The sequence below is a fragment of the Sarcophilus harrisii genome, chromosome 3 (assembly GCF_902635505.1).
Source record: "Sarcophilus harrisii chromosome 3, mSarHar1.11, whole genome shotgun sequence".
Lineage (NCBI taxonomy): Eukaryota > Metazoa > Chordata > Mammalia > Dasyuromorphia > Dasyuridae > Sarcophilus > Sarcophilus harrisii.
In genome coordinates this window covers 598,741,611-598,768,405 of record NC_045428.1, presented here as the reverse complement: position 1 = coordinate 598,768,405, position 26,795 = coordinate 598,741,611, and the positions used below count along the sequence as shown (strand labels likewise).

Genomic DNA, 26,795 nt, shown 5'->3' with positions numbered 1-26,795 from the left:
CCAGTTTTTTCATATCATCCCAGATCAATTAGTATGGTAGCAATGTGTTGACCTATTTGTAGACTTGCTAGGGGGTTTAGTCGGTGGAAGGTGTGTGTAAAGTACCCTAGTATGTTCGAGAAGTTGTGTATGTGGATTAGAAGTATGATTGGTATTTTGTTTGTCAGTGTGTTAAGTTCTATTGCCATTAGGATGCCCATGATGGTTACGATTAGGGCTGAGAGTTTTGTTAAGGTGGGTTATTGTTATTGGAATTATTGTGGTGGGAGGGATGTTCATTGTTAGGAGGAAGCCTGCAAAAATACTTCCAAGGGCTAGTTGTATAATGGGGTTAGTCATGTTTGGGTTATCTTCGGTTAGGGGCGATAAAGGTAGGAATCGGGCTCTTTTAGGAGGGCAAAGCGGATTACTCACATGCTGTAGAAGGCTGTAAATATAGTGGCGATAAGAGTTATGCATAGGGCTCAAGTGTTTGCATGTGATGTATTTATGGCTTCAATGATTGCGTCTTTTGAGTAAAATCCTGCTAGAAAAGGGGTACCTATAAGAGCAAGACTACCTAGTATGATTGCGGAGGATGTGATTGGGAGAAGTATAAGTAGGCCTCCTATTTTACGGATATCTTGCTCCTCATTAAGGCTGTGAATGATGGAGCGGGTGCACAGGAAGAGCAGAGTTGGCTTGATGTGGAAAAGGCTACAATTTTTTTTTTTGATGTCGTTTTGTGTGATAGCGCAGATAGCAGTAAATAAAGTTGTACTTCTCCCTAAACAAAGTATAATGGTTAAGGCTGTTTGGTTGTTTTGTATGACAGGGTTAAATCGGATTAGCAGGAAGATGCCTGCAACAACTACTGTGCTAGAGTGGAGTAATGCTGATACAGGGGTGGGACCTTCTGCGGCTGAAGATAGTCGTGGATGTAGGCCGAATTGGGCCGATTTTCCTGTTGTGGCAATGATGAGTCCAATTAGAGCTAGGATATCGATACTTGTTATGAAGATGTGTTGGATGTCTCAGAAGTTGCTGTTAATTATTAGTTATGCTATGGCTAGTATAAATCCAATGTCTCCAATTTGCTTGTATAGAACAGCTTGGAGGGCAGCGGTGTTTGCATCGGTTCGTCTGAATCATCATCCGATGAGCATAAATGATGTGATTCCTACCCCTTCTCATCCAATGAACAGCTGGAATAGGTTATTTGCAGAGACAAGGATGATTATGGTGAATAAGAAGATAATTAGGTTTTTGAAAAAGCGGTGTATGTTTGGGTCTGGGTGTATATATCATATTGAGAATTCTAGAATGGATCATGTGACGCATAATGCAATGGGGATAAAGATGATGGAAAAATAGTCTAGTTTAAAGCTTATTGTCAGGTTGAATGTATTTATTGAGAGCCATTGTCAGTTTGTAATTGTGGCTTCTTGTCCTGAATGGATGAATAGGGTTAATGGAAGAAGGCTAGTAAAGAAGGCTATTTTGACTGTGTTTTTACATAATAGTGGGAAATTGCTGGTTTTGTGCAGGAGAAGTATAGTGTAGATTAAGGGAAAGTAAGTATAATAATGGCCAGAAGTAGAGAAGAATTTAATAAATAGTTAATTACTTTTATTTGGAATTGCACCAAAATTTTTGGTTCCTAAGACCAATGGATGACTACTATCCTTTAAAAGTGAGAAAGCCATGGTGTTTAATCATGGGGTCAAGAATTAGCAGTCCTTGTAACTTTCTCAGGCATATAAGGAGACTTAAACTCCTAATTTTAGATTCACAATCTAATGTTTTTGTTAAACTATATTTGCGATATGTAATGCCAAGAATGAATTTGGGGCAAATGGAAATAATAAGTAGGGGAAGGAGGTGTAGGGCTATTAGCTTGTGAACATTTGTTAAGAAGAGAGCTTGAACCTCTGGGAGTAAAGGCTTAAACTTTATGCAATTACCAACTCTGTCATCTTAACAGCCCTGTTCTTGAGGAGAAGTGTAAATTGAGTTAGTAGTTTAGATTGATTCATATGTTAGTTCTAGGGCTTATTGGGGACGTTGGCCCTATTTCTCTTGTCCTTTCTTACTGGGAGAAATGAATTTACAGATAGAAACCGACCTGGATTTCTCCGGTCTGAACTCAGATCACGTAGGACTTCAATCATTGAACAAACAAACCTTTAATAGCGGTTGCACCATTTGGCTGTCCTGATCCAACATTGAGGTCGTAAACCCTAATTTTCAATATGGGCTCTCAAATAGGATTGCAACTGTTTCTATCAAGAAGAAATAACTATAATAATAACTAATGTTTGTATGGTGCTTTCTATGTGCTTGAACTTTAAAATAAGTTTCTCATTTTATCTTCACAACAACCTGGGAAGTGATGTGGATGAAATAGTGACCAGGGGAGCCCCCAAACTCTTTCTCTCTCTCTGACTTTGGGAATGAGCCATGAGGTAAAGCACTGGAAGCTCCTTGAAGGAGAGATTCTCCTTGAACCCTGCCTCAGTGAGAGACCATCCCAGGGAATCAGATAAAGTGGTTTACCTAGTCCTGAGCTGGAGAATTCCAACCCTATTCAATTGAAGATCTTCTCTTCAATTCAGCTCAGGCTGTACCCAGCCCCATCAAGAGGAACCTCCAGTTGTAGCCAAGGCTGATAAAAAGAGCCCATCTTAAACTCTCTCTTTGCAGAGGAGCTAACATGTCATCCTTGGCATAGCAAGCCTCGGCCAGCTGGGATGATATTCTCCTCCAGTGCTACCCTCTCTTTATCCTCACCTATTTCCCTAATGAGACGTTTTGCCCTGCTGTCGGGATTTCTCTACTAGAACTTTACTTCTCTGCCAGGACTCCTCCATTACTTTACTTCCCTGTTGGGACTTTGCCACTAAGGAATTCAGCCTTTCCATTCATGTAGAGCAAAGGCTGACTTCCCAATGCCTATAATAAACTTCTTTTTATCAGTCTAGCTTTTTAGGGTTCGTAAATTCCTTTACAAAGAACCTCTGAACCACTAGAAGGGGGGTTTCCACAATTCCCTACCCATGTGCTGATTCCCAAGGGAATTTAGGGGTGCCAAACCTCTCCATTTGGTTCCCTGAACCCCAAACCTGCCACTAGACCTTATCATTTAACTCTCTGACCACCAGGAACGCTAATCTCATCATTTGGTTCCCTGACCACGCTAAATCTAGGCCTCATCATATTTTAAATGCCCTGACTGGAAACCCCAAAATATAGACATCATCAATAGGACTGTTTCCCCCTGATCTTTGTGGAAGATGGGGAAATTCGTAAAAATGATCCCCGCCTGAATCTCAACCCATCCCTACCCTCCTATCTGGTTCTCCCTACCCCTCCCCCCCCAACTTCCACCTCCAATTGATCTGGGAATCACTTTGATCTGGGAAACAATCACCACCCCTTATTGATTTGGAAATTAACCCCTAATCACTCCCTAACCCCAAACCATAGAAGGCTAAATAAAAAACAAGACTCTCCCAACTTCTCTATCTTCTTAATGAGGAAGCAGCTCATTGAGAGAAACCATTTCTCAGTGAAATAAACCCATTTTTGCCAAAAACCTTGCTTGCAGACTGGGACTGCGAATTCTTTTGCAAAATCTGTGACACCAACCTGGGGATCCCCATCGTTGTTAGGGTATTCTCAACCCTCAACAAAGTGGTCATTAAACAGAAAGAAAATATAGCTGTGCATAGTAGATTCATGATTTCATATGTAAATCTCTTTTCTTCTATCTTGCATATATGGAAATGCTCATGTTTATTGATGCCCAATTTTAAATTATCAAAACATTTTTTCTGAATTTCTAAGAAGTATTTAATGCTTGTACTTTTCATTTTGATACTTTAAAAATGACAGAAAAATGTATGATTAACACACCTGCCTCTCTCATCCAGTCCCTACCAAGGAACCTGAGCTCTCTGATAAAAAGAGTGATCAGAGTGTATGGACTAGAGAGAGATAAGGTGAAGAACTTACAGGAATGTATGAATTCCTTTTCTGTATTTTATTATTTCTGTGTTTCCCCTCTCACCTGTATAATATGTGCAGGCTCATATTTACTTGAGCCTTGGCCAGTTAGAAACATATTTACTTAACCTGAGCTGATGACATTTATTGGTATTTGACATTTATCGATATTTAGTCTATTAGCTGGACCACTGTCGGCTTGATTAAGCCTGAAGGCCTGACTTTGTTTCCTAGAAATCAGGAGATTTCGGGGAAACAGAAACCCCTCCCCTTCTCAATGCTCTCTTACTTGTGATGTAATCTCTTGTATAAAAGCTATGTATCTTTTACTACTTCTTTAGCCCTCCTATCGTGAGCTTTCTCTTTCTTATCTCCCAATGGGACAGCTCATCCTCTGGAGGTTTTCAATAAACAACTTTTCTGCCTTCTACTGAGTGATCTCTGAGTAGTCATTTTGGGTAAGGGTCTCCTACATCCCTCACAAGAGAATCTAGCTCAGAGCCAAGCACCAAGTAGCACTAAATTTCTGAAAAATATCCTTGTCTTTACAGAAAAGGGACATCAAAGGGTTGGGATGCAGAAATGCATCATCCAGCACAAAGGCTCTGCTTTCTTGGGCTTTGGGCAAAAGAGAAACTAATGTGTCCACACTTTTAAGCAACAACCTAGCCATTGATCTGCAAAACAGAAAATCCAACTCCCCGGACACCCGGCTGTTGGGGTCACAGGACCCATTTTCTCCCCCTGAATAAGTACCTCTTTTAAAAGTGCAGAATCCTCAGAGAAAAAAGCTGGGAATAAGAGAGGAAATAGGACGGAGACCAGCATTTCCCAGATAAGGGACAAAATCAGTAGTTCCCACACCTCCTGATAAAAAGCAAACAGGCACTGTGCTAATCTCTGGGGATACAAGGCAAGGTAAAAGACCGTCTGTCCTCCAAGAGACAACACCCAAATAATATAAAGAAGATATAACCCAGATAACTGGAGATAATCAAAAAGGCGGAGGTTAGAAGACCGCTGGATGGTGCCCTGCTGCTCCCACGGGAAGGGAAGGGGCCAAAGTCCAGCTGCAGCAACCGCAGGTAGCTGAATGCTCTCCTCCACACCTGAAGAGCGAGGGAATGGAGAGACCAGAACCTTTCCTCTGCACAGGAAGAAGGGATCTTAGGATCAAAGCCTGAGGAGAGTAGATGGAAGTGAATGGGACTGAATGGATGAAGTTTTCTCAGTTTGAGACCAAGTCACATGATCCCCGTTCCCAGAACTGGAAGATGAGGTCTTGAACCCTGGGTTGCAGGGAATCACATGTTCTCTAGAGGTCAGACCCTCAGGAACTTACAGGAAGTGACGTGACCCACAGGGAGCAGACAACATTGGTGACCCCTGGTCAAGGGTGGTTCCCGCCTTTTCCTTTTTAACTTGCCCCTCCCCCCCCAAGCTGGTCAAGTTCCATGAGCACTTGGCTGGGAGCTGGGATGGCTCCTGGGTGTGTCCGGGCCTCTCCCTGCAGGGACTAAATAAATGCTTTCTCTTTGTACCTGAAGATGTCTCTGATTAGTTAGGGGGTCCAGCAGCCATCCCACACAGAAGGGATCATCTCATTGCCCATTTTACAGATGAAGAAAGTGAAGCCAAGAGGTCACACCAGTAGTACTAGGTATAGGCAATAACACCCTTGGGATGTGCATCCAAGTTTCCCAAACAGTTTTCATCAATGTCCCTCTGACTGACCCATTCTAGGGCGGCAGAAACTTTGCTGCCTGGAACACCAGCATGGAACCCTGCCATGGAAGACGGGGAAAATTACCAGGAACACCAGGGAAAACCATGGACCATCACATGGAACCCTGCCATGGAAGACCAGAGAAAACCACCATGGAAGACCAGGGAATACCCCGTGGAATACTGCCACGGGAGACCAGGGAACAGCACCTCGGGGGACCATGGGACAGCACTAGCCAGCACCTGGTGGCGCTGACACAAAAGATGGAGATTAGTCCCTGGGGAAACCTTTCTCCCAAACAAAAAGGGGAGCGTCTGGAAGGTTGGGGTGGGCGCAGACTGAGAATGGGGAGGTCTCTTCTGGTCCCTTTGGCCACCTTCACTCATCACCCCTTTTCTAGCTCTGCTCTTGCCCCGATTTCCCTTCCCCACTGGGACGTCACTGCCTTAGAACGAAGAGACTATTACGTCAAACCCCCAGGGGCTAAGAGAGTGGGAGGCTGTGGTCTAGAGAGCGTGAGCCATCAGCTCACACACAACGAAAGCAGAACTGGGATTCGATCCAGAAAGGGAGGGGGGGAATCACCTTTCCCAGGGCATGGCCAGGAGGTCAGCACTACATTTCCCAGAAGTCTCTGAAGGAACTTCTTCCCTCCAGGACCAAAGCCTAGAAACTGATCTGGGAATAGATTTGTTTTGTTTGTTTGTTTGTTTTTTAATATATTTTTACTTCATTCCATAGCCTTTTATTCACCAGCTCTAGGCAGGGGTAACTTTACAGCACTGACAATCGCCAAACCTTGTGGCCCAGTTTCCCCCTCCCCTCCCCCACTCCCTCCCCTCCCCCACATGGCAGGATGACCAGCAGATGTTAAATATGTTAAAGCACAGATTAGATACGCCATAAGTATACGTGGCAAACCGTCATTTTGCTGCACAAAAAGCATCGGGCTCTGAAATATTGGACCATTGGCCCGTGAGGGGGATCCAAAGTGCAGGCGGGCAGAAATAGAGGGACGGGAATTGGATGTAATGTTCCTAGCACGGGGCTGGATTCGTGAGCAGAATGGGGTGTCGCTGAGGCGGCCGCGAGTCCCCGGATGTATCTGTCCTTTTCGGGGCTAACTGCGCACTCCCAGCGGGACTGGCTCTCGCAGGGCTGAGCGCGGAGCTTGCCGCAGTCCTGTTCTGCGCATGCGCGGGAAGGCAGGCAGGCAGGCTGGAGAAAAATCTAAGCCGGGAAGAGCCCGAGCTAGCTCAGTTCGGGGAGGGCGGGGCCAGGATGCCGGGGGCGTTGCAGCAATACCTACCTGACAGGCGCGGGCACCCCCCGCCCTGGAGAAGATTGACATCAAGGGGACGGAAGTCCCGCCCGAAGGCGCTTCCGCTCCTGGTCCCCAACTCGGGCTCATCTCACCGAGGCTCAAAGCTGATCCAAAAAGCCATCTCCCCAAGATCTTCTGGGAAATGTAGTTCCGAGTCCTAGAGCAGCTTCTGCGCATGCCCATATGTGGAAACTCAGATAACTAGGAAAAAAGGGAGAAATCTTCTGAGAAAGGACGTCTCTGACCGCGTGTGGTACCCCGAGATCAATCTTAAGGGGCTTTGACCGCGTGTGGTACCCCGAGATCAATCTTAAGGGGCTTTTTTTTGATTCCCACAGTTAATATTTCAACAATAGCTTTGCACATAGTTGTAAATCACTCCCACCCCCAACAGGGGAGCAGTCTGGCTCTAGAACCCAAGGCCCAGGTGCGTCCCTGAATTTATTTCCAAAAAAAAAAAAAAAAAAAGGAATTATGCATCTCTCCACCTCTGGTTCATTAAGTTCCCCATCCTGGAGTTCCTAGGAAAGTGTCTTAAACCAAGTATTGGCACGGCTCCTATTTAAGATCCGGCCAAATAAGGGATTAACAAATTGGCTGGCAAGCATAGTTATTTGTGAAGGTTTTTCTGGAGGCAGCCTTAGTTTCACTTACAATTGAATAATTACTCCAAACAGCTGGTACAAATGCAAACATTTATTTCTCCTCCCAAATTAGCCCGGTTAGCCCAGAGACCTATCTCTCTGCTTGAGCTCTTGCAGCTTGGTCCTTGGCTTCAGCCTCCAGCCAGCACTAAGTTGGAAGATGCAATGAATCTCTTTTGCCTTGAAGATAGGGCTTGTGGGTTCCAAGAGTTCTCTCCGACTCCAAGTAAATCTCTCTCGAGCTCCCAGAGTTTCTAGTAACTCCTTAAGTAACTAACTCCAGTCAGTCCCAGGAGAAGAACTAAGCTCAAGCTTCAAAAGCTCCCTATATATGTGATCTCCCAAAGGTTAACTCCGCCTTCTGGAGAGAGAGGGATTCTGGGTTATCTCCCAGAGTGCTCTCTGGCACTAAGGGAGGTGTGAATTCGGACTAAGCCCTACTAAGCCCTGTATCCTCCCAAACGTGTGAACTCCATCAAGTACTTAGATACTTATGAGCTCTCTAGAGGTGTGAACACAAGCATTGTTTCTATCAGTTCCACCTAGTACCTTGTTTCAAGTTCTGGCCCAAAATATCTCTTTCTAAGATCAAATCAACTCCAATGGCTTAACACTTTGTAAAGATTCCAACAGTAATTTATTTACATCATAAACAAAATACTTAGAATTCAGAAGACTCATAAGCACGAATTTAGAAAATAAAACAATTGTCCATCATTTTATAAGACAAAGACAAGCAACTGTGGCACCGCAGTTCTGGATATGATGAGATTTAGGTTTTGGGGTTCCCTTTAGTAAGGAACCAAATGATAAGGTCTACATTTAGGGAACCAAAATGAGATTAGAGTTTCTGGTGGTCAGGGAGTTAAATGATAAGGTGTAGTGGCAGGTTCAGGGTTCAGGGAACCAAATGGAGAGGTTTGGCTCCCCTGCAACCCCTTGGGATTCGTGCAAGGGTACGGAGTTTTGGGGAACCCCCTTCTGTGGTGCAGGGATTCTGTGTAAAAGAATTTACAGGCCCAAAAACCTAGACTGATAAAAGAGGTTTATTATAGGGATTGGGAAGTAAGGTTAGAAATCCTGAGAGAGGCATAAAAGTCTCGTTAGGGAAATAGATGAGGATAAAGAGAGGATAACACTGGAAAAGAATATTATTCCAGTGGGCAGAGGCTTCCTTGGCATAGCATGGCATGTTTAGAACCTCTGCAAAGAGAGGATTTTAGATTGGCTCTTTTATAATAGGAGCTTTGGCTACAAGCTGAAGGGGGCTAATGGGTAGAGTCCCAAGTTGGCTCATCTACAAGCTGGGGTTCTGCTTGAGCTGGAATTTGAATAGAATTGAATGAGTTTCTTTAATTCAGTAGGATTGGAATTCTTTTGCTCAGGACTGAAGCAACCCCACCTAGATAACAGAACGAAACTGTCTCCTTCCTTTGGGTGAGGTCCCTCACTGAGGCAGGTCCAAGGAGAATTTCTCCTTCCAGGATTTTTAGAGTTTCAGGATCCCTTTGTCAGATATGCGCAGAAAGGGAGGCATCTATTACTCTCAATCTGCACTGAACATGTAGTGCGCTTGAGATCTTCTGTCTGTCTTCCCATCGACTCCAGAGCCCTCTTTTCTTTAATCATCTTCTCTGAGAAGTGATGTAGCTTCAGGAATCCCTCCCCTTGGGCATCTGATAACTGAGTTCTAACTCAAATGAATTAGATTGCCTCTGAAACTGACAACTCTTAAAACTGTTTGGTGACGTGCCTTTAAGGAGAATGTAAGGGGACTGTAATGTTCTGGTAGGTTTTCTGAAGGTCTCTGGACCAGCCTTTGTTCCAGCAGAGTAATCACCCCGAAATAGGCAGGGATAAAGGCCAAATTATTATCTCCTTCACAGTCTTTTTCCTTGCCTGGGGCCCCGGCTGGCTTTCTGGAGGTCCTCCGGGATGTGTCTTGGTGTCTCTGTGGGAGGCGGGAGGATCACCACCACGGTCTCTGTCTTGAAGTCTCCCTGAGCCTGGGAGCTTGTGCTCCAGCCTCCAGTCTTCCCCAGACTGTTCCAGGCCCCCTCTAGGTCTGACTCTGGCCTCTTAAACACTCAATTACAAGTAAATCCATTCACCGTACTGAGTATAAGCCAATCATTACATCTCTAGGGAACCTTATTTGTGGTAAGATTAATTCAGTCACACTGAACTAGAGAACTATTAATCACATGCTAACTAGAGGCCCATCAATTGCACCGAGTCAGCACCTTGGAAGAACCCTTGCTTCAAGCACAGAGTTCTGGCCCAGAACAGGGAAGGATGGTGGGGGCTGGGCTCCAACTGGTAAGAGAAGATGCTAATAACCCACCCAGGTCCTGCTTTCCCGAGCTCCCCTCCCCCTCCACCACCACTTTGCCCACAAGTCAGGCTTTCGCCCAGACGCCGGGAGAAACTGAGCCCCACACGCCTAATTTTACAAAAGGGAGAACTGAGACCCAGAGAGCAAAGGGACTCTCTAGACATCACTAAGTGTCTATGCAGGTGAGCCGCACCAGGCTTCCTGGGTCCCCGGAGGTCGCATCCCGGGAGCCTTCAGCTCCTCTCCTTTGGATGCAAGTTTAAGTTTCCAGCTGAGCCTGGCCCTAGGCTCTATCCTGGCCATGTGCAGTAGCGGCTGTGTGTGGCTCAGGACTACTTTTTCCAGAAATCACGGTATAGCCGAGTGGGGGAAGGGAGGGAGAACCAGTCGGTTGCCATAGAAACTGATGCCTAATCAAGCAAGTGGTGATGTGAAGGTTTTCCGCAACATGGGCAGTCCCAGCGGGACTTCCATTTCCTTATGGCTGTCTAACAGTTAATGGTTGGTCTGGGTGGTTTTCCTCCAGCGGCCCCGGGCCCTTTCTCCTCTTCTTCTTCCTTCTCCCTTCCTCTCCTCAGTCAGTCAGTCACAAAGCATTGATTTAGGCCCTGCCATAAATCCGGCGCCTCTTCTCTGGCAGCTCCCCTCGTCCCCCCTCCTCCTCCTCTAGATAGCCACCAGCATTTGTACAGCCCTTCACCAGCCTTCCCTCTCTGCGGCCTCCCCACGGGAGGGCCGGGCTAAGTGGCAGCACCAGGCCCCTCAGCAGCAAGTGGTCTCGGGCGGGATTCGAACTCGGTCCCTCCAGCCTCGCTCTGTCCCCTGCACCGCCCCGCGCCTCAGAGGATGCAGAAGCAGGTCAGGGGAGCCCGGCTTTTCCCACCTCACTTTACTTCTCACGCTTCCCCGGCTCCTCCTTCCCCCTCTTCCCTTCCCCCTTTCCTCTTCTCTTTCCTCACTTTTTTCTTTCTTACCTTCACTCCCTTCCACAGCAGCCCCCATTCAGACAACATTGTTTCAAAGACAGGGATGGTTGCAAGGAGAGGTGGATGGATGGATGGACAGAAGGATGGATGGATGGATGGGTGGATGGATGGATGATTGGATGGATGGATGGGTGGATGGATGGATGATTGGATGGATGGATGGGTGGGTTAGGTAGATAGAAAGGATGGCTGGAGGATTGGGTGGATGGATTGATGGGAGGATTCCTCCCGGCAGACAAGCCTGGGTCCAGGTTCGCTCCCTGCTCCTCAGTTTCCATCTTGGGGACCGAGGAAGTCTTGGGGAGATAGGGTTCATGTTTGCCGCTTTGGGCTGAGCCCCCGGCTCAGAAGAAGAGAGCCGAACATCGGGGGTCTGTGGCCGCCCTTTATGACTGTGTGTGTCTTCAGCCTCTCCAAGCAGCAAAGCTGTGACCCTTTTCTTTCATCCTGGGAGTGGGAGTGTATGGATTCCCCCAGTCTGTATGGAACATGGAGGGAAGCTCTGTATTTGAAGCCTGGCTTTTCCACTTTATGCTAGGAAGCATTTGCATAAATCATTAATCTCTTCAGACCACAGATCCCTAAAATAGAAAAGGATTTTTCCTGAGATTCCTTCCAGTTGAAAATCAGTGATCTTTTCAGTTTCCTGTAGATGAGCATTTCAAGGCACTACGGGAAGAGTCAACGGACCTGGACTCAAGTCTTTCCTCAGTTATGTGTTGGAAGCCTAGGCAAACCATTTTCTCTCTCTGAACTTCAGTTTCCTCATATGTAAAATGAGGGGGTTGGACTAGTAAGTCTCTAAGACCCCTACAGCTCTAAAACTAGGGGTCTGTCTTCATGTGTCTGGTCTTTCTAAAGCCTCTGTTCTCTTTCACAGGTCTGACTTTTGAAGGATTTCCTCTTCTAGAAGAAAGAAATATGGAGGAGAAAGGCATGGTCCCCATGATGGGAACATCCATGTGCCAGGTGAGTTGGAATTTCCTCTTTCTTTAAATGACAACCAGAACCTCCAAGAAGGGCACCTTCATTTCTCATTTGCCGTAACCCAGGAGATCGGAGCCATACTTGCTACTTGCCTAGTGTTCGTTCTCCCTGACCCCAACTAACTACACCAAGGCGTTCCGATCTCCTACATGCTCATTGCTGAGATGGGTAGCGTGGCCATCCAAAAGGTGGATAAGCGACTGTCTTTTTGGACAAAGAACTTTCATCTTCTTTTTTTTTTTTTTCAGTATACTAAAGGCTGTTTTTTTTTAATATACAAAGGTAATATGTACAAAATTTTTTTATGTTGGCAAAGGATTTGAAATCAAGAGGATGACTATCATTTAGGTAATGACTACAAAAGTTGTGATATGAAATATTATAACATAAGAAATGATGAATTGGATGGTCTCAGAAAACCTGGAAAGATTTACATGAATCAATAAAATGTAAAATGAAGAGAATCAGGAAAGCATTGAATATGCTAACAGCAATAGTGTACTATGCTAAACTATGAACAATGTAGCTATTCTCAGAAATAAAATGATCCAAGACAATTCTTTTTTTTTTTTTTTTTTTTTTAAATTTAATAGCCTTTTATCTACAGGACACATACATGGGTAACTTCACAGCACCAACAATTGCCAAACCTCCTGTTCCAATTCCTCACCTCCCACCCCCCCACCCCCTCCCCTAAATGGCAGGATGACCAGTAGATGTTAAATATATTAAAATATAACTTAGATACACAATAAGTATACATGACCAAAACATTATTTTGCTATACAAAAAGAATCAGACTCTGAATTATTGTACAATTAAGCTGTGAAGGAAATCAAAGATGCAGGTGTGCATAAATATAGGGACTAGAATTCAATGTAATGGTTTTAGTCATCTCCCAGAGTTCTTTTCTGAGGTATAGCTGGTTCAGTTCATTACTGCTCCATTAGAAATGATTTGGTTGATCTCGTTGCTGAGGATGGCCTGATCCATCAGAACTGGTCATCATCTAGTATTGTTGTTGAAGTATATAATGATCTCCTGGTCCTGCTCATTTCACTCAGCATCAGTTCGTGTAAGTCTCTCCAGTCCTTTCTGAAATCATCCTGTTGGTCATTTCTTACAGAACAGTAATATTCCATAATTTTCATATACCACAATTTATTCAGCCATTCTCCAACTGATGGGCATCCATTCAGTCTCCAGTTTCCAGCCACTACAAAAAGGGCCGCCACAAACATTCGTGCACATACAGGTCCCCTTCCCTTCTCTACAATCTCTTTGGGATATAATCCCAGCAGCAACACTGCTGGACCAAAGGGTATGCACAGTTTGATAACTTTTTGAGCATAGTTCCAAACTACTCTCCAGAATGGTTGGATTCATTCACAACTCCACCAACAATGCATCAATGTCCCAGTTTTCCCACATCCCCTCCAACAATCATCATTATTTTTTCCTGTCATCTTAGCCAATCGACGGTGTGTAGTAGTATCTTAGAGTTGTCTTAATTTGCATTTCTCCTGATTAATAATGACTTGGAGCATCTTTTCATATGACTAGAAATAGTTTCAATTTCTTCATCTGAGAATTGTCTGTTCATATCCTTTGACCATTTTTCAATTGGAGAATGGCTTGATTTTTTATAAATTAGAGTTAATTCTCTATATATTTTGGAAATGAGGCCTTTATCAGAACCTTTTTTTTTTTTTTTAATCTTTTTTTTTTTTTAATTTTTTATTTAATAGCCTTTTATTTACAGGATATATGCATGGGTAACTTTACAGCATTAACAATTGCCAAACCTCTTGTTCAATTTTCACCTCTTACCCCCCACCCTCCCTAAATGTCAGGATGACAGTAGATGTTAAAATATATTAAAATATAACTTAGATACACAATAAGTATACATGACCAAAACATTATTTTGCTGTACAAAAAGAATCAGACTCTGAATTATTGTACAATTAGCTTGTGAAGGAAATCAAAAATGCAGGTGTGCATAACTATAGGGATTAGAATTCAATGTAATGGTTTTAGTCATCTCCCAGAGTTCTTTTTCTGGGTATAGCTAGTTCAGTTCATTACTGCTCCATTAGAAATGATTTGGTTGATCTCGTTGCTGAGGATGGCCTGATCCATCAGAACTGGTCATCATCTAGTATTGTTGTAAGGTATATAATGATCTCCTGGTCCTGCTCATTTCACTCAGCATCAGTTCTGTAGTCTCTCCAGGCCTTTCTGAAATCATCCTGTTGGTCATTTCTTACAGAACAGTAATATTCCATAATTTTCATATACCACAATTTATTCAGCCATTCTCCAACTGATGGACATCCATTCAGTTTCAGTTTCTAGCCACTACAAAAGGGCTGCCACAAACATTCAGTGCACATACAGGTCCCTTTCCTTCTTTATAATCTCTTTGGGATATAAGCCCAGTAGTAACACTGCTGGATCAAAGGGTATGCACAGTTTGATAACTTTTGAGCATAGATCCAAACTACTCTCAAAATGGTTGGATTCGTTCACAACTCCACCAACAATGAATCAATGTCCCAGTTTTCCCACATCCCCTCAACAATCATCATTATTTTTCCTGTCATCTTAGCCATTCTGACAGGTGTGTGAGTGAGTATCTTAGAGTTGTCTTAATTTGCATTTCTCTGATTAATAATGACTTGGAGCATCTTTTCATATGACTAGAAATAGTTTCAATTTCTTCATCTGAGAATTGTCTGTTCATATCCTTTGACCATTTTTCAATTGGAGAATGCTGATTTTATAAATTAGAGTTAATTCTCTATATATTTTGGAAATGAGGCCTTTATCAGAACCTTTGACTGTAAAAATATTTTCCCAGTTTATTGCTTCCCTTCTAATCTTGTCTGCATTAGTTTTGTTTGTACAAAACTTTTCAGTTTGGTATAATCAAAATTTTTCTATTTTGTGATCAGTAATGATCTCTAGTTCTGCTTTGGTCTAAAGACCTTCCCCTTCCACAGGTCTGAAGGTAAACTATCCATGTTTCCTCTAATTTATTAATAATTTCATTCTTTATGCCTAGGTCATGAACCCATTTGACCTTATCTTGGTGTACAGTGTTAAGTATGGATCAATGCCTAGTTTCTGCCATATTAGTTTCCAATTTTCCAGCAATTTTTATCAAACAGTAAGTTCTTATCCCAAAAGCTGGGATCTTTGGGTTTGTCAAAGACTAGGTTGCTATATTTGTTGACTGTTTTATCCCTTGAACCTAATCTATTCCACTGATCAACTAATCTATTCCTTAGCCAATACCAAATAGTTTTGGTAACTCCTGCTCTATAATATAATTTTTAGATCTGGTACAGCTAAGCCACCATCATTTGATTTTTTTCATTAATTCCCTTGAAATTCTTGACCTTTTGTTTTCCATATGAACTTTGTTGTTATTTTTCTAGGTCATTAAAATAGTTTTTTGGGAGTCTGATTGGTATAGCGCTAAATAAATAGATTAGTTTAGGTAATATTGTCATCTTTATTATATTTACTCGCCCTATCCAAGAGCATTTAATATTTTTCCAATTGGTTAGATCAGACTTAATTTGTGTGAAAAGTGGTCTGTAATTTTGCTCATAAAGCTTCTGATTTTCCCTTGGCAGATAGATTCCTAAATATTTTATATTATCAGTAGTTACTTTAAATGGAATTTCTCTTTGTAACTCTGACTGTTGGATTTTGTTAGTGATATATAAGAATGCTGATGACTTATGTGGGTTTATTTTATAACCAGCAACTTTGCTAAAGTTGTGGATTATTTCTAATAACTTTTGTAGAATCTCTGGGGTTCTCTAAGTATACCATCATGTCATCGGCAAAGAGTGATAATTTGGCTTCCTCATTGCCTATTCTTATTCCTTTAATCTCTTTCTCAGCTCTTATTGCTATAGCTAGCGTTTCTAATACAATATTAAATAGTAATGGTGATAGTGGGCAACCTTGTTTCACTCCAGATCTTATTGGGAATGGTTGCAAGAACTTTCATCTTCACTAGACTGATGGTACCGAGTGGAATGAATGAATGAGGGAGTGAGCATCTATTAAGAAACGGTTATTTCGTACAAAGCAGCAGATCAGAATAGAAAGTGAAACAGTTCTTGTTCTCAGGGAGCTCACATCCTAATGGGGAGATGGTGTGTCTGGGAGATTTGAGCTGTGAGTCCCATGGCCGGTCTCAGAGCTCTTTGAGTGAGATGATAATGCGTCATATAACTTCTGATAAAAATCCTTTGTGATGTGTAAGACTTGGGTGGCGAGAACCCTGCGTTTGGGCCTTCAGCAGCTGGGGCTACAGGTGGCCAGGCCGGAGTCCTTCTGGGGCTCGGGCGGGCTGGCTCCTCCAGCGTCTCAGGGGACATGGTGGCCAAGGTGCTGGTGGCAGTCTCTCTGCCCGCTCCATGCTGTCTTCTCCCTTCCCTTCCCCCTCTTTTTAAAGCTCCAAGATGAGTTGGCAGAGGTGTCCTGAAAAGGAAAATAAATATCGATGTGCGTTTGCATAGGGAGGGATTCGTGAAGAACGTTGATTTGACTTACGTGAGTTACCATGTCATCTGCGACTGGACTAGCTCTGCTTGTTGTGGCAAGAGAAGCGTCAGTTGGGGAGATCCCCATTGTGGAAGGCCACGGAGGACATTCATTCCCACTTCAGCAAAGAGCGGACCCTCAGCCCACACATTCTGGGCGGAAGTATGGAGGAATCATGGAGGGAGCAGTGAGGGTTGAACAGGAGACCGTATCTAGGGCATTAGCTCTGAAATTGTTGTCATGGGTTAAGGAAGGAATGGGTGGCTAGGTGGCACAGTGGGTAGTGCAGGCCTGGAGTCAGGACGACTCGTTTTTGTGATTTCAGATCCGGCCTCAGACACTTTCTAGCTGGGTGAGTCACTTCATGCCGTCTGCCTCTGTCTCCTCGTGTGCAAAATGAGCAGGAGAAGGAAATGGCCCAACACTCCAGGAGCTCTGCCAAGAAGGCCCCAAATGGCTTAGGAGCAGATAGGAAGAACAACCACTAGGGAATGCCGTGAAGGAGGCTGTGCAGTGCTTGTGGAAAGAACTGGGGGGCTGGGAGTGGGACGAGTCCGAGGGCTGCGAGGGCACGGTTGTAGCAGGGATGTCCCAAGCGTGCTGGAGGAAAGCTTTCATGCCGGCCATTTCCCAGCAGGGCCTCCCTGGCGCCTGCCCCACAAGACTGGGGAAGCCAAGTAGAAGGGGGCTCCTCAGGGGAACCTCGGGGTCATCCAAGCCAACCTCCTCCCCACTTTACATTTGGAGAAACTGAGGCCCAGAAAGCCTTGGTCTTGCCCAGGAGTCCTCAGACTTTTATCTTTTTTTTGGCCAGGCAGTTGGGATTAAGTGACTTGCCCAGGGCCACACAGCTAGGAAGTGTTATGTGTCTGAATCTGGATTTGAACTCAGGTCCTCCTGACTCCAGGACAACGCTTTTTCCACTGTGCCATCGAGCTGCTGCGAGGTCTCAGAGTCTTAAATTCAGCACTCTTTGCATAGCACCTGGCTGTCTCCCGCCTTTGGTTATTTTGAATCCAGACTGAGCCAGTATTATCGCATTGGCTCCGATTTCTGTGTTCTGCCTTCATTTACTTTTTGCAGTCTTTACATTGTTTTTCCTTGTTCTAATTTCCTTGTTTTAAATCAGTCCATTCTCATCTTCCCATATTTCTACAGCCTAACATAGTCATTATTCCCAGTGACAAAATAAAATTCCGCTATATTCTTGTTCATTAATTCCGACTGGGTTTGTGGTTGTACCGCACAGAGTGCTGCCATGACTTCTTCCGGACCAGAACTTCCTCATTGACCTTGGGGTAGAAGGCGGGTTGTGTGAGCCATGTCAATCTTTGAAGCGAACAGTGGGCATTTATTCAGTGACCTCCTGTGAGGCAGGCACTGTGCTAAGTCGTAGGGTTAGGGCAGAATTACTTCTCAGGGCATCCTCAGTCTAACAAGGAGGCAGCTAGTAAATAACTGGACAGCTACAAGATGTTTTCTCCTCTGTTCCAGTGTGTGTGACATGCTCCAGCTCCTGGTGGCTCCTGCCCAGCCATGCCCAGAGCGCTCTTCCTCGGGTTCCTGCGCTCCTGCCCTCATAGTGGGGGACTTAAGCTTGCCCCGGCTTCTCCGTCCCTCAGTCTGCTCCTCTCCTGCCCTTTACCCAGCAGAGATCGTGCCTTCTCTGACTCCACATCACCTACGGGGATCTCCAGAATTGTTGGCAGGGGATTTCTGGACGTGATCCTAATCGTTTGTCCTTCTGCCTTTCCCTTAGCCTTCCAGCCCTAACTCTGTTCTTCTTCCTCCCCATAATCTCCATTCCCTACCCTTTCTTCCGCTCCCAGACCATCCCCACCGGCTACATACACTCTCTCTGGCTATATGCCCTCTCTCTATCACGTTACAAATCTGTCTGACTTATACACACTGCTCTATTCTTGGGTCCTTTTGCCTTTCATAGTTTACCAGCCTTGGATCCCCCCCATCTGTCTCTTGCTCTCGAGGCAGGCTTCTGGATCTAGCTCCTCCATGTAGCTTTGGACTCTTCCTTGTGACAAAGAAGCAAAGTTGAGTCAGAACGACTCCTCTCAAGCCTGAGTCTGTCAGTGTGTGAAGCGTTGTGCCCCCAGAGTTTTCCATCTCCAGTCAGAGGAAAGAGCGGTCTCTCATCTCTTGTCTAGGACCCAAACTGGTTGTTTCAGTTACTCCGAATTCAGCTGTATTCTCTTGTCCTTAACATTTATGTTACCATTCTCACCGGGTATAATGTTCTCATGGCTCTCCATCTGATTGTCATTTTTTGAATCTTCCTGTGTTTGTTCCGAATCCCTTATATTAGTTCTTAATCTAAAACAAAATTCCTTGTTGTCCATGGCCACCGTTTGTTGGGCCGTTCCTCAGTTGATGGGCACCCGCTTTGTTTTCAGTTCTTTGCTAATATGAAAGGTGCTCCTGTGAACCCTGAGACAAATACAGGGCCCCTCTCTTTGGCTTGGACCTCTCAGGCTGTAAGTCCATTATGTTGTGGGCTTGTGGTCTTGTGATCTATACCATTATCTCCTTCATATGTTGAAGTAACAGATTCTAGGTGTGACTGTGTGTGACTGTGAAGGGACAGGGGATCTTCTTAGGAGATAGAGTTTTGGGAAGACAGCGCTTTCCTGCTTTCTCATTTTCTAGCAGTAAGAACTTAGTGGAGGCAAAGAAATAGAGATTTGTCCCTTAACGTTCAAATTATTATTTTTTGTTTTTGTTTTTGTTTTTGTTTTAATTGTTAAAGCTTTTTATTTTCAAAACATATGCGTGGATAATTTTTTGACATTGATCCTTGCATAGCCTTGTGTTTCAGATTTTCTCTTCCTTCTCCTGCCCCTCTCCCCTAGATTGCAAGCAATCCAATCACATGTATGTTATACATGTTAAAATATATGTTAAATCCATTATGTTTAAACATATTTATACAATTCTCTTGCTGCACAAGAAAAATCAGATCAAAAAAGAAAGAAAATGAGTAAGAAAACAAAATGCAATTGATGTTAAATTAAAGGAAAAATCAGACTCACTTGGATGCCCATTTATAGGGTGACATTAATAGAGCGAGATCATCAATGTACCAGCAAGTCTAAAGCAAAGTTAAAAACACCTTCAGGAGATATTTGACTAGAAATACTCAGAATCCTGAGTATTGTGGACCGTAGCACATACAACTAGTTGACTTTTTGTCTTCTCAAGATCTACGTGAGAGAAGATCCTTGGCTGAACAGGAACGTGTTTGTTCTTCTCAGGAATCAGTGACGTTCAAGGATGTGGCTGTGGACTTTACCCAGGATGAGTGGGGACAACTGAACTCTGCCCAGAGGGAATTGTACCGGGATGTGATGCTGGAGAACTACAGGAACCTGGTCTCCCTGGGTAAGGACTGGTCCCTTGGCCAGAGGATGTGGCAGTGTCTGAAATGAGCTGACTTTGGCCTGTAATGTGGGACAATCCCCAACCATTTTGGAGTAAGGGAAGTTGCTTCTGCTCCTTGTTCCTAGGAGAAAGGTTTTTATTATATATTAACTGAGTAATTAGGAGGTTTCTGGTATCATCCCTGAAGGGTGCACCTTTCCCAGTCTTTGTTCTTCCAGGTCCAGAGCAGAAAATTAGAGACATGAGAGATTCCCATCTTCATATCAAGGACTAAGTTTTTGAGGATAAAGTCACTGTGACTCACCTTTACTTATTTCTTAGATATTTTATGAGGTCCTCTCCAGCCCACTGTGGACCTTTTTTTTGTTTGTTATTCCTGAAGAGGAAGGGGACTAGGGTTGAATGCAGAGATGGCTCTGGTCAATGCATGTTCCTACTGTTTCCCTATTGAGCAGGGCTTCCAGTTTCCAAACCAGAAGTGATTTCCCATTTGGAGAGAGGAGTCATACCATGGAAATTGGGGAAAAAACTCCCAAGAGATACCTGTCCAGGTAAGTGAATGAATACCAGGGTGTTAGGAATCATTGCAAGACTTAATAGGAAGAGCCTCCTCACTCTTCCCAGAATGGTAGATCCAAAAAGGGCCTTAGATAGCACCTTGTCCAACTCCCCAATGTCTTAGATGTGGAAATGGGCCCATAAAGGGATGGCTGGGACTTGAGTCTAAAGGTTGTTATAACAATCCCCATGCACTTCCTAGTAACTCTATTTCACCTTCACTCTGGATCCCATTCCTTCCCACCCTTTCCCATGATTTTTTAAAATTTTGAATCCTTAAACCTGTCAAATTTTCCTTTCCTTCTCTTTTCCCATATGTATTTTATTTAATGATTTGGTTTTAGATATATCTTTTGAGCATATATGCACATGTAATATATGTGATATAAATGTATGTGTATATGCATATATGTATATGTGGGAGTATATAGAGAGATATACACATATGTATGTATGTGTGCAAATGTATACAGATAGATACACATACGTGTATGTGTTTCCTTATGTTTTCTTGATGTTGCTGGATTGTGTTTTTTTTTTTAATCTGCCTTCCAATTACCTTCATTTTTTATATTGTCAAACTCTCCAAGCCTTTTCCATTTCTTCAGATCCCATTCTGATGTTAAAATCTTACAATCTGGCTTCCAGTTTCAGTATTCTAAGGAAAATGCTCTTTCCAGTGACCTTTTTTTTTAATTAATTAATTTTTTAGGTACGTTACTTTGTGAATCATGTTGAGCCTTCCAGTAATCTTTGATTTCCATAAAAGCTTTAATTGATTGCACAAATTAAACATTTTACAGTTTGTTTCCTCACACTCACAGAACCTTAGACTTGACAGGGATCATTTCTCAGGAATCATTTCTTCATTCTCTCTGCAACATCCCATATGAATGAACGAATGAACAAATAAATGAAACTATTTTAAAAAACTTTTACTGTAGACAAAGTACTGAACATACAGATAAGCAGATGAACTGCTCTAAAGGAGATCACATTTTAATCGGGGAGATGGTATGTAGGAGAATTCAGCTCCAGCCATGGCCTAGTGTTCTGTAAGGATCTGCAGCAGGGAAGATGCTAAGGGCAGGAGGTCTGAATGGCAAGTGATCCAGTTTGACCAGAGGTAGAGGGGAGCTAAACTGATGTACAAACACCTTATTTAGTTCATTTTGGTTTGAAAACCATGCAAGTTTCTAGCATCAAACCATTGGTCAGTGCCAAGGACATTGAAAAACATTTATTTTCTGGGTCTTTTTATTTTATCATTTTTGATAAAAAGGCCATTTTCCTTCTCAGAAAAAGAGTGAAGACTAAGCCTTGAGCAGTTTGGTACTCTCTCTCTTATTGGTCTTCCACCCCCATTGTGATCTTATCCCTTCCACTGGGAGAAAGCACTGAACCAGCCAGTAGAGATTCAGAAAAAGAAAACCTCCCCTATTTTTATTATGCTAAGCTTCTCTTATCATATTCAGCTTTCAGAGCTTTTTGCTCCCATCATTTTGATGAGGCTGTATCCTATGCATCTATGGTATATTCATCCTTTGTTACCTGACTTTGCTTCCATGTTTTATACTCTTTTTTCCCCCCAAATCTTAAATGGGTGGGTGCATTCCCTTTTCATTTAAATAGATTATTTAAAAACAACTTCCATTTTACCTTCCTGGAATTGTTACCCTTTTTGTCTTCAGAATTTCTTTCTTGAGCATCCGCCATCCCACATAGGCTGATTTCTCCATCAGATATAGGCCTGGGATCTTATCTAGCCTTTCCCTCAAATCCATTAAAATTTACTTTCCAAAAACAGAGTTTTGGTCCAATTTGGTCTAATGTTCTTCTCTTTCTTTGTCTCATCTCCTACCCCCTTTAATGTTTCCATCATTTCACGCAATCAACTAGTTCTTTCCTCTTCATGAGAATTGTATTTGTAATGAAATTATTCCACTTGGCAGGTTTTTAAATATTTGAAAATAACCTCTCTCCTAAGTCTTTTTAAGTAAAGCATGGCTGCTGCTTTGTGTGTGTGTGTGTGTGTGTGTGTGTGTGGCAGTTGGGAATAAACAACTTGCTTAGTGTCACACAGCTAGGAATTGCCAGGCCCTCCTGCCTTCAGGCTCTATCCACTGCACCTGTAACCTTTTTAAGAATGAAGTGATTCAAGCTAATTGTACAATAATTCAGAGTCTGATTCTTTTTGTACAGCAAAATAATGTTTTGGTCATGTATACTTATTGTGTATCTAAGTTATATTTTAATATATTTAACATCTACTGGTCATCCTGCCATCTAGGGGAGGGGGTGGGGGGGGGGTAAGAGGTGAAAAATTGGAACAAGAGGTTTGGCAATTGTTAATGATGTAAAGTTACCCATGTATATATCCTGTAAATTAAAGGCTATTAAATAAAAAAAAAAAAAAAAAAAAAAAAAAGAATGAAGTGATTAAGCTCAATGCCTACTTGTACCATTATCTTACATAGGAAGGGGCAGTTGTCTTGTCCAAAATGATATATTAAAAGATGATATAAAAAACTCACCTGAAATTTAAATGATAGCTACATAATCAGCCAGTTTAGAAATCTAATCATTTAAGAAAATGAGGATCTTTTTGAAAGTTCTACTATTATTGAATCCTTAGTATATTTAAAAAAGAAAAGTTTGCTAATGAATTCGATTTTTGTCAAAGATTGCTTGTCTTTGGTTTCCTGAATCAGCTTGTTCTCCTTCTGTATACTTTGTCATTTTCTCAAAGATTAGCAACAGTGGTTCTTTAATGGCATCAAGATGTTTTTTCAGCTCTTTTTAAGTGTAATAATTTTGTCTTAGATATAATACTTAAAGCATCTCCAGGTTGCTACTATCTTCTCATGTATCTGGAATTGTTTGAATCTCACCAATGTTTGTTCTGCACTTTCTATGTTAATAATTTTCCTTTTTTAGAGGGGACAATCTAAAATTTACCATAAAGGAATTTCCTTTCTTTTTGCACACAAAGAAAAAATAATATTGATTTCCCCCCTTTTTTTTCAGAGTTCTTTAGTTGGGAGATTGATTGTGAAAGCACAGAGTCACTTTCACCCCAGAGCATTTCTGTGGAAGAGCCCTTCGAGGAAGCACTCAGGAAGAATGGTACCTGGATTTCCAAGCTAGGAGAAGACTGGGAATGTAATCTCAAATTAAATCAACAAAAATCTTACCAGAAAAGACAGTCCCATCAAGTGACAGTCAACCCCAGAAAAGGCTCTACCGAAATTAAGGTCGATGAATATAATACATTTGAAACAAACTTCAGCCTGGGACCAATCCTTTTTGTCCAGCAGAGAGACTATACAGAAGGAACTCTACATAAATATGATAAATCTATAGAAAACTTTAAGCAATATTCAGACCAAATTAAGCATCATGGAATTATTTTTGAGAAGATTTGCAAATACAATCAACATAGGAAGTCATTCTGTTATCATTCAGGTCTCAATAAATATGATGGAAAATATGTTGAGGAAAAAACATCTAATGGCAGTAAATTTCAGAAAGTCTTTAGAAACACCTCATCCTTTTCAAATAATAAGAAAGTTCGTACTGCTGAGAAACCCTTTCTTTGCAGCGAGTGTGGGAGAGCCTTCAGCCAGAGAGGAAACCTCACTGAGCATCAGAGAACTCATACCGGAGAAAAGCCCTTCGAGTGTCACGAATGTGGGAAGTCTTTTAGTCGTAGCGCACATCTTACTGAGCATAAGAGAATCCACACTGGGGAGAAACCCTTTGTGTGCAGCGAGTGTGGGAAAGCCTTCAGCCGGAGCGGACACCTTACTGAGCACAGGAGAGTGCACACGGGAGAGAAACCCTTTGAGTGTCACGAGTGTGGGAAGGCCTTTTGCTGGAGCGGACAGCTTACTGAACATAAGAGAATCCACACTGGGGAGAAACCCTTTGAATGTAACGAATGTGGGAAATCTCTTAGCAACAACTTTTGCCTTACTCTGCATCAGAGAATCCATACTGGAGAGAAGCCCTTTGAATGTAATGAATGTGGGAAATCCTATAGCCGCAGTGGACACCTTATTGATCATAAAAGAATTCATACAGGAGAGAAACCCTACAAGTGTAATGAATGTGGGAAATCCTTCAGCCAGAGAGGACACCTTACCAAACATCAGAGAATTCACACTGGAGAGAAACCCTTTAAATGTAATGAATGTGGGAAATCCTTCAGCCAGAGGGGAAATCTTACAGAACACAAGAAAATCCATGCTACTGTGAAGCCCTTTGAATGTAATGAATGTGGGAAAGTTTTCAGTAGGAAATCTTACCTTCGTCTACATCAGAAAATCCATCGCTTACAGAAAACCATCGACTGTACTTGATGGGGGAGAAGACTTCCACTGTAGTTATTGCCTTATTTGATATGAGTAAATGGTTAAGTGAGTTAATGAGTGAAAAAGCATTTAAGCACTTTCTATGGATAAAACAATGTGTTTGGGAAGGGGACAAGTTACAGATAGAAAATCAAGATGATTCCTGTGCTCGAGCTTATATTCTAATGGGGGAAACAGACTTATTTAGGATATTTCAGGTGCAAGTTAAATGTAAAACTCCAGTGGTTCTTAGAGTAGAACAGCAAAGCATATGGTAATGCCATTTCTTTAATATTATTTTCACTGATAAAACTATATCCATTTCTGATATTGAACCACTTGACATCATTTACCGTGTCTGAGAGTCGAAAAAGCTTAGAGCTGACCCAATCTGTACTTTACCATCAATTCCTTCTACTTGTTAGCAATAGTAATTTTATTGTGTTGCTATTTATGTTAAGTCAAATTTTATGGAGTATTTTTGTACTTAGGTACACTGGAAAAATTAACATGTTCATGTAACAGGTCCATTGGAATAAGTGTTTTAATCCAAGAGCCAGCATAAACCAACAAGAAGCACACATGGTGAAAATAGCTACAAAACAAGAATCCTGATTCTCTCCACTTTTATTTGATGTCAAATTGGGAGTTCTAACAAGTTTAATTAGACAGATAATAAATAAGTTAAAGGGATTAACCTGAAAATGAAGAGGTTGAAATAGCATTCTTTGCAAAAAGCATGGGAGCATATGAAAGAAATCCATTTGTTTCAAATAAAAAATCAGTGGAGATAGTATATAGAATCAGCAAGGTTATAGATGAGCAGATTAATGCACAGCATCCTTAACTCTTATTTTCTAGCAGTTGAAATCAAGGTGAGGATAGGGAACAATGCACACATACACCCCCCCACACCATTTATGATAATAAAATCCATTAAATATTTGGCAGTTAACTATCTAGAAATATTAAGACAAATATAAAACTATATGACTTTTAAAAAAAAATCATTGAAGAGAGTTTACAATAAGTTCCAGAAAATAACTTTACCTAGAAGGAAGAAAATCAAATAAGGTCTTAATTGTGAAAGAATTTTTCCATTCCTCAAATAGGAAAAAAAAAAAAAAAGAGTAGGAAAATATACAAAAATGGCAGGCAAAAAATTTACATCTAAAACAAATCAGTTAACAATGGAGAGATGGTCAAAGAATATTAAAAAGGCATCATTTGAAAGGGGAAAAGCTAAGAATCCTAAGGAATTCAAAACAATGATTGATACTACTTTACTACTACCAAGTTTGCCTCGTTCCCCTATCCCCCCCAAAAGTAAAAACAGTGTAACTGGACGCTGACCAGGTTGTGAAAAACCAGGTCTATTTGTGAATCTTTTTTTTTAATGGAGGACAATCTGCATGTCATAAAAGTTATAAATATAATCATGTCCATCGACTCAGTAATTTCATTATTTGCAATATTCCTTGACTGTGTTGTCAGAAATTTCAAAATTTGGGAAATGTTCGTTATCACTTCCCCGTTATAACTGGAATGTAAAATGTTCATTTAAACAATAAATTATTGTTGTTCAGTCTGCCTGACTCTTCATGACTCTCTCTGGGGTTTTCTTGGGAAAGGTACTGGAATAGTTTGCTATTTCCTTCTCCAGTGGATTGGGCAAATAAAGATTAAATGCCAGGATTACATTGTTAGTGATTGCCTGAGATGGTAAATAATGCATAGCAAACAAACAAACAAAAAAAGAACCAAAAAAGAGTATACCCTAACTACCATCTTGCAAGAGGAAAAGTAAATAAGAATGAAGAAAAACTTGATAAGAAGACACATTGAATAGTTAGGTCTTTTTATATATTGAAAAGAATTTAAATTACATATTTGTGAAGCAGTTTTCATTCCATTGATATTTAATATTAAATTTGCAA

At 42.1% G+C, this 26,795-nt stretch overlaps 1 protein-coding gene across 2 annotated transcripts in view; it reads left to right on the top strand.

The window, feature by feature from the left end:
- LOC100922633 (zinc finger protein OZF-like) overlaps positions 1 to 26,440 on the top strand; it is an 83,197-nt gene extending 56,757 nt beyond the window's left edge. For both annotated transcript variants that reach the window (XM_031963936.1, XM_023500101.2), the window contains 4 exons: positions 11,880 to 11,968; positions 19,822 to 19,948; positions 20,404 to 20,499; positions 23,534 to 26,440. In XM_031963936.1, coding sequence (XP_031819796.1) covers positions 11,921 to 11,968; positions 19,822 to 19,948; positions 20,404 to 20,499; positions 23,534 to 24,867 — 1,605 coding nt within the window. In that variant the 5' untranslated portion in view covers positions 11,880 to 11,920 and the 3' untranslated portion in view covers positions 24,868 to 26,440. The remainder of the gene's footprint in view (positions 1 to 11,879; positions 11,969 to 19,821; positions 19,949 to 20,403; positions 20,500 to 23,533) is intronic.
- Positions 26,441 to 26,795: the final 355 nt, after the last annotated feature.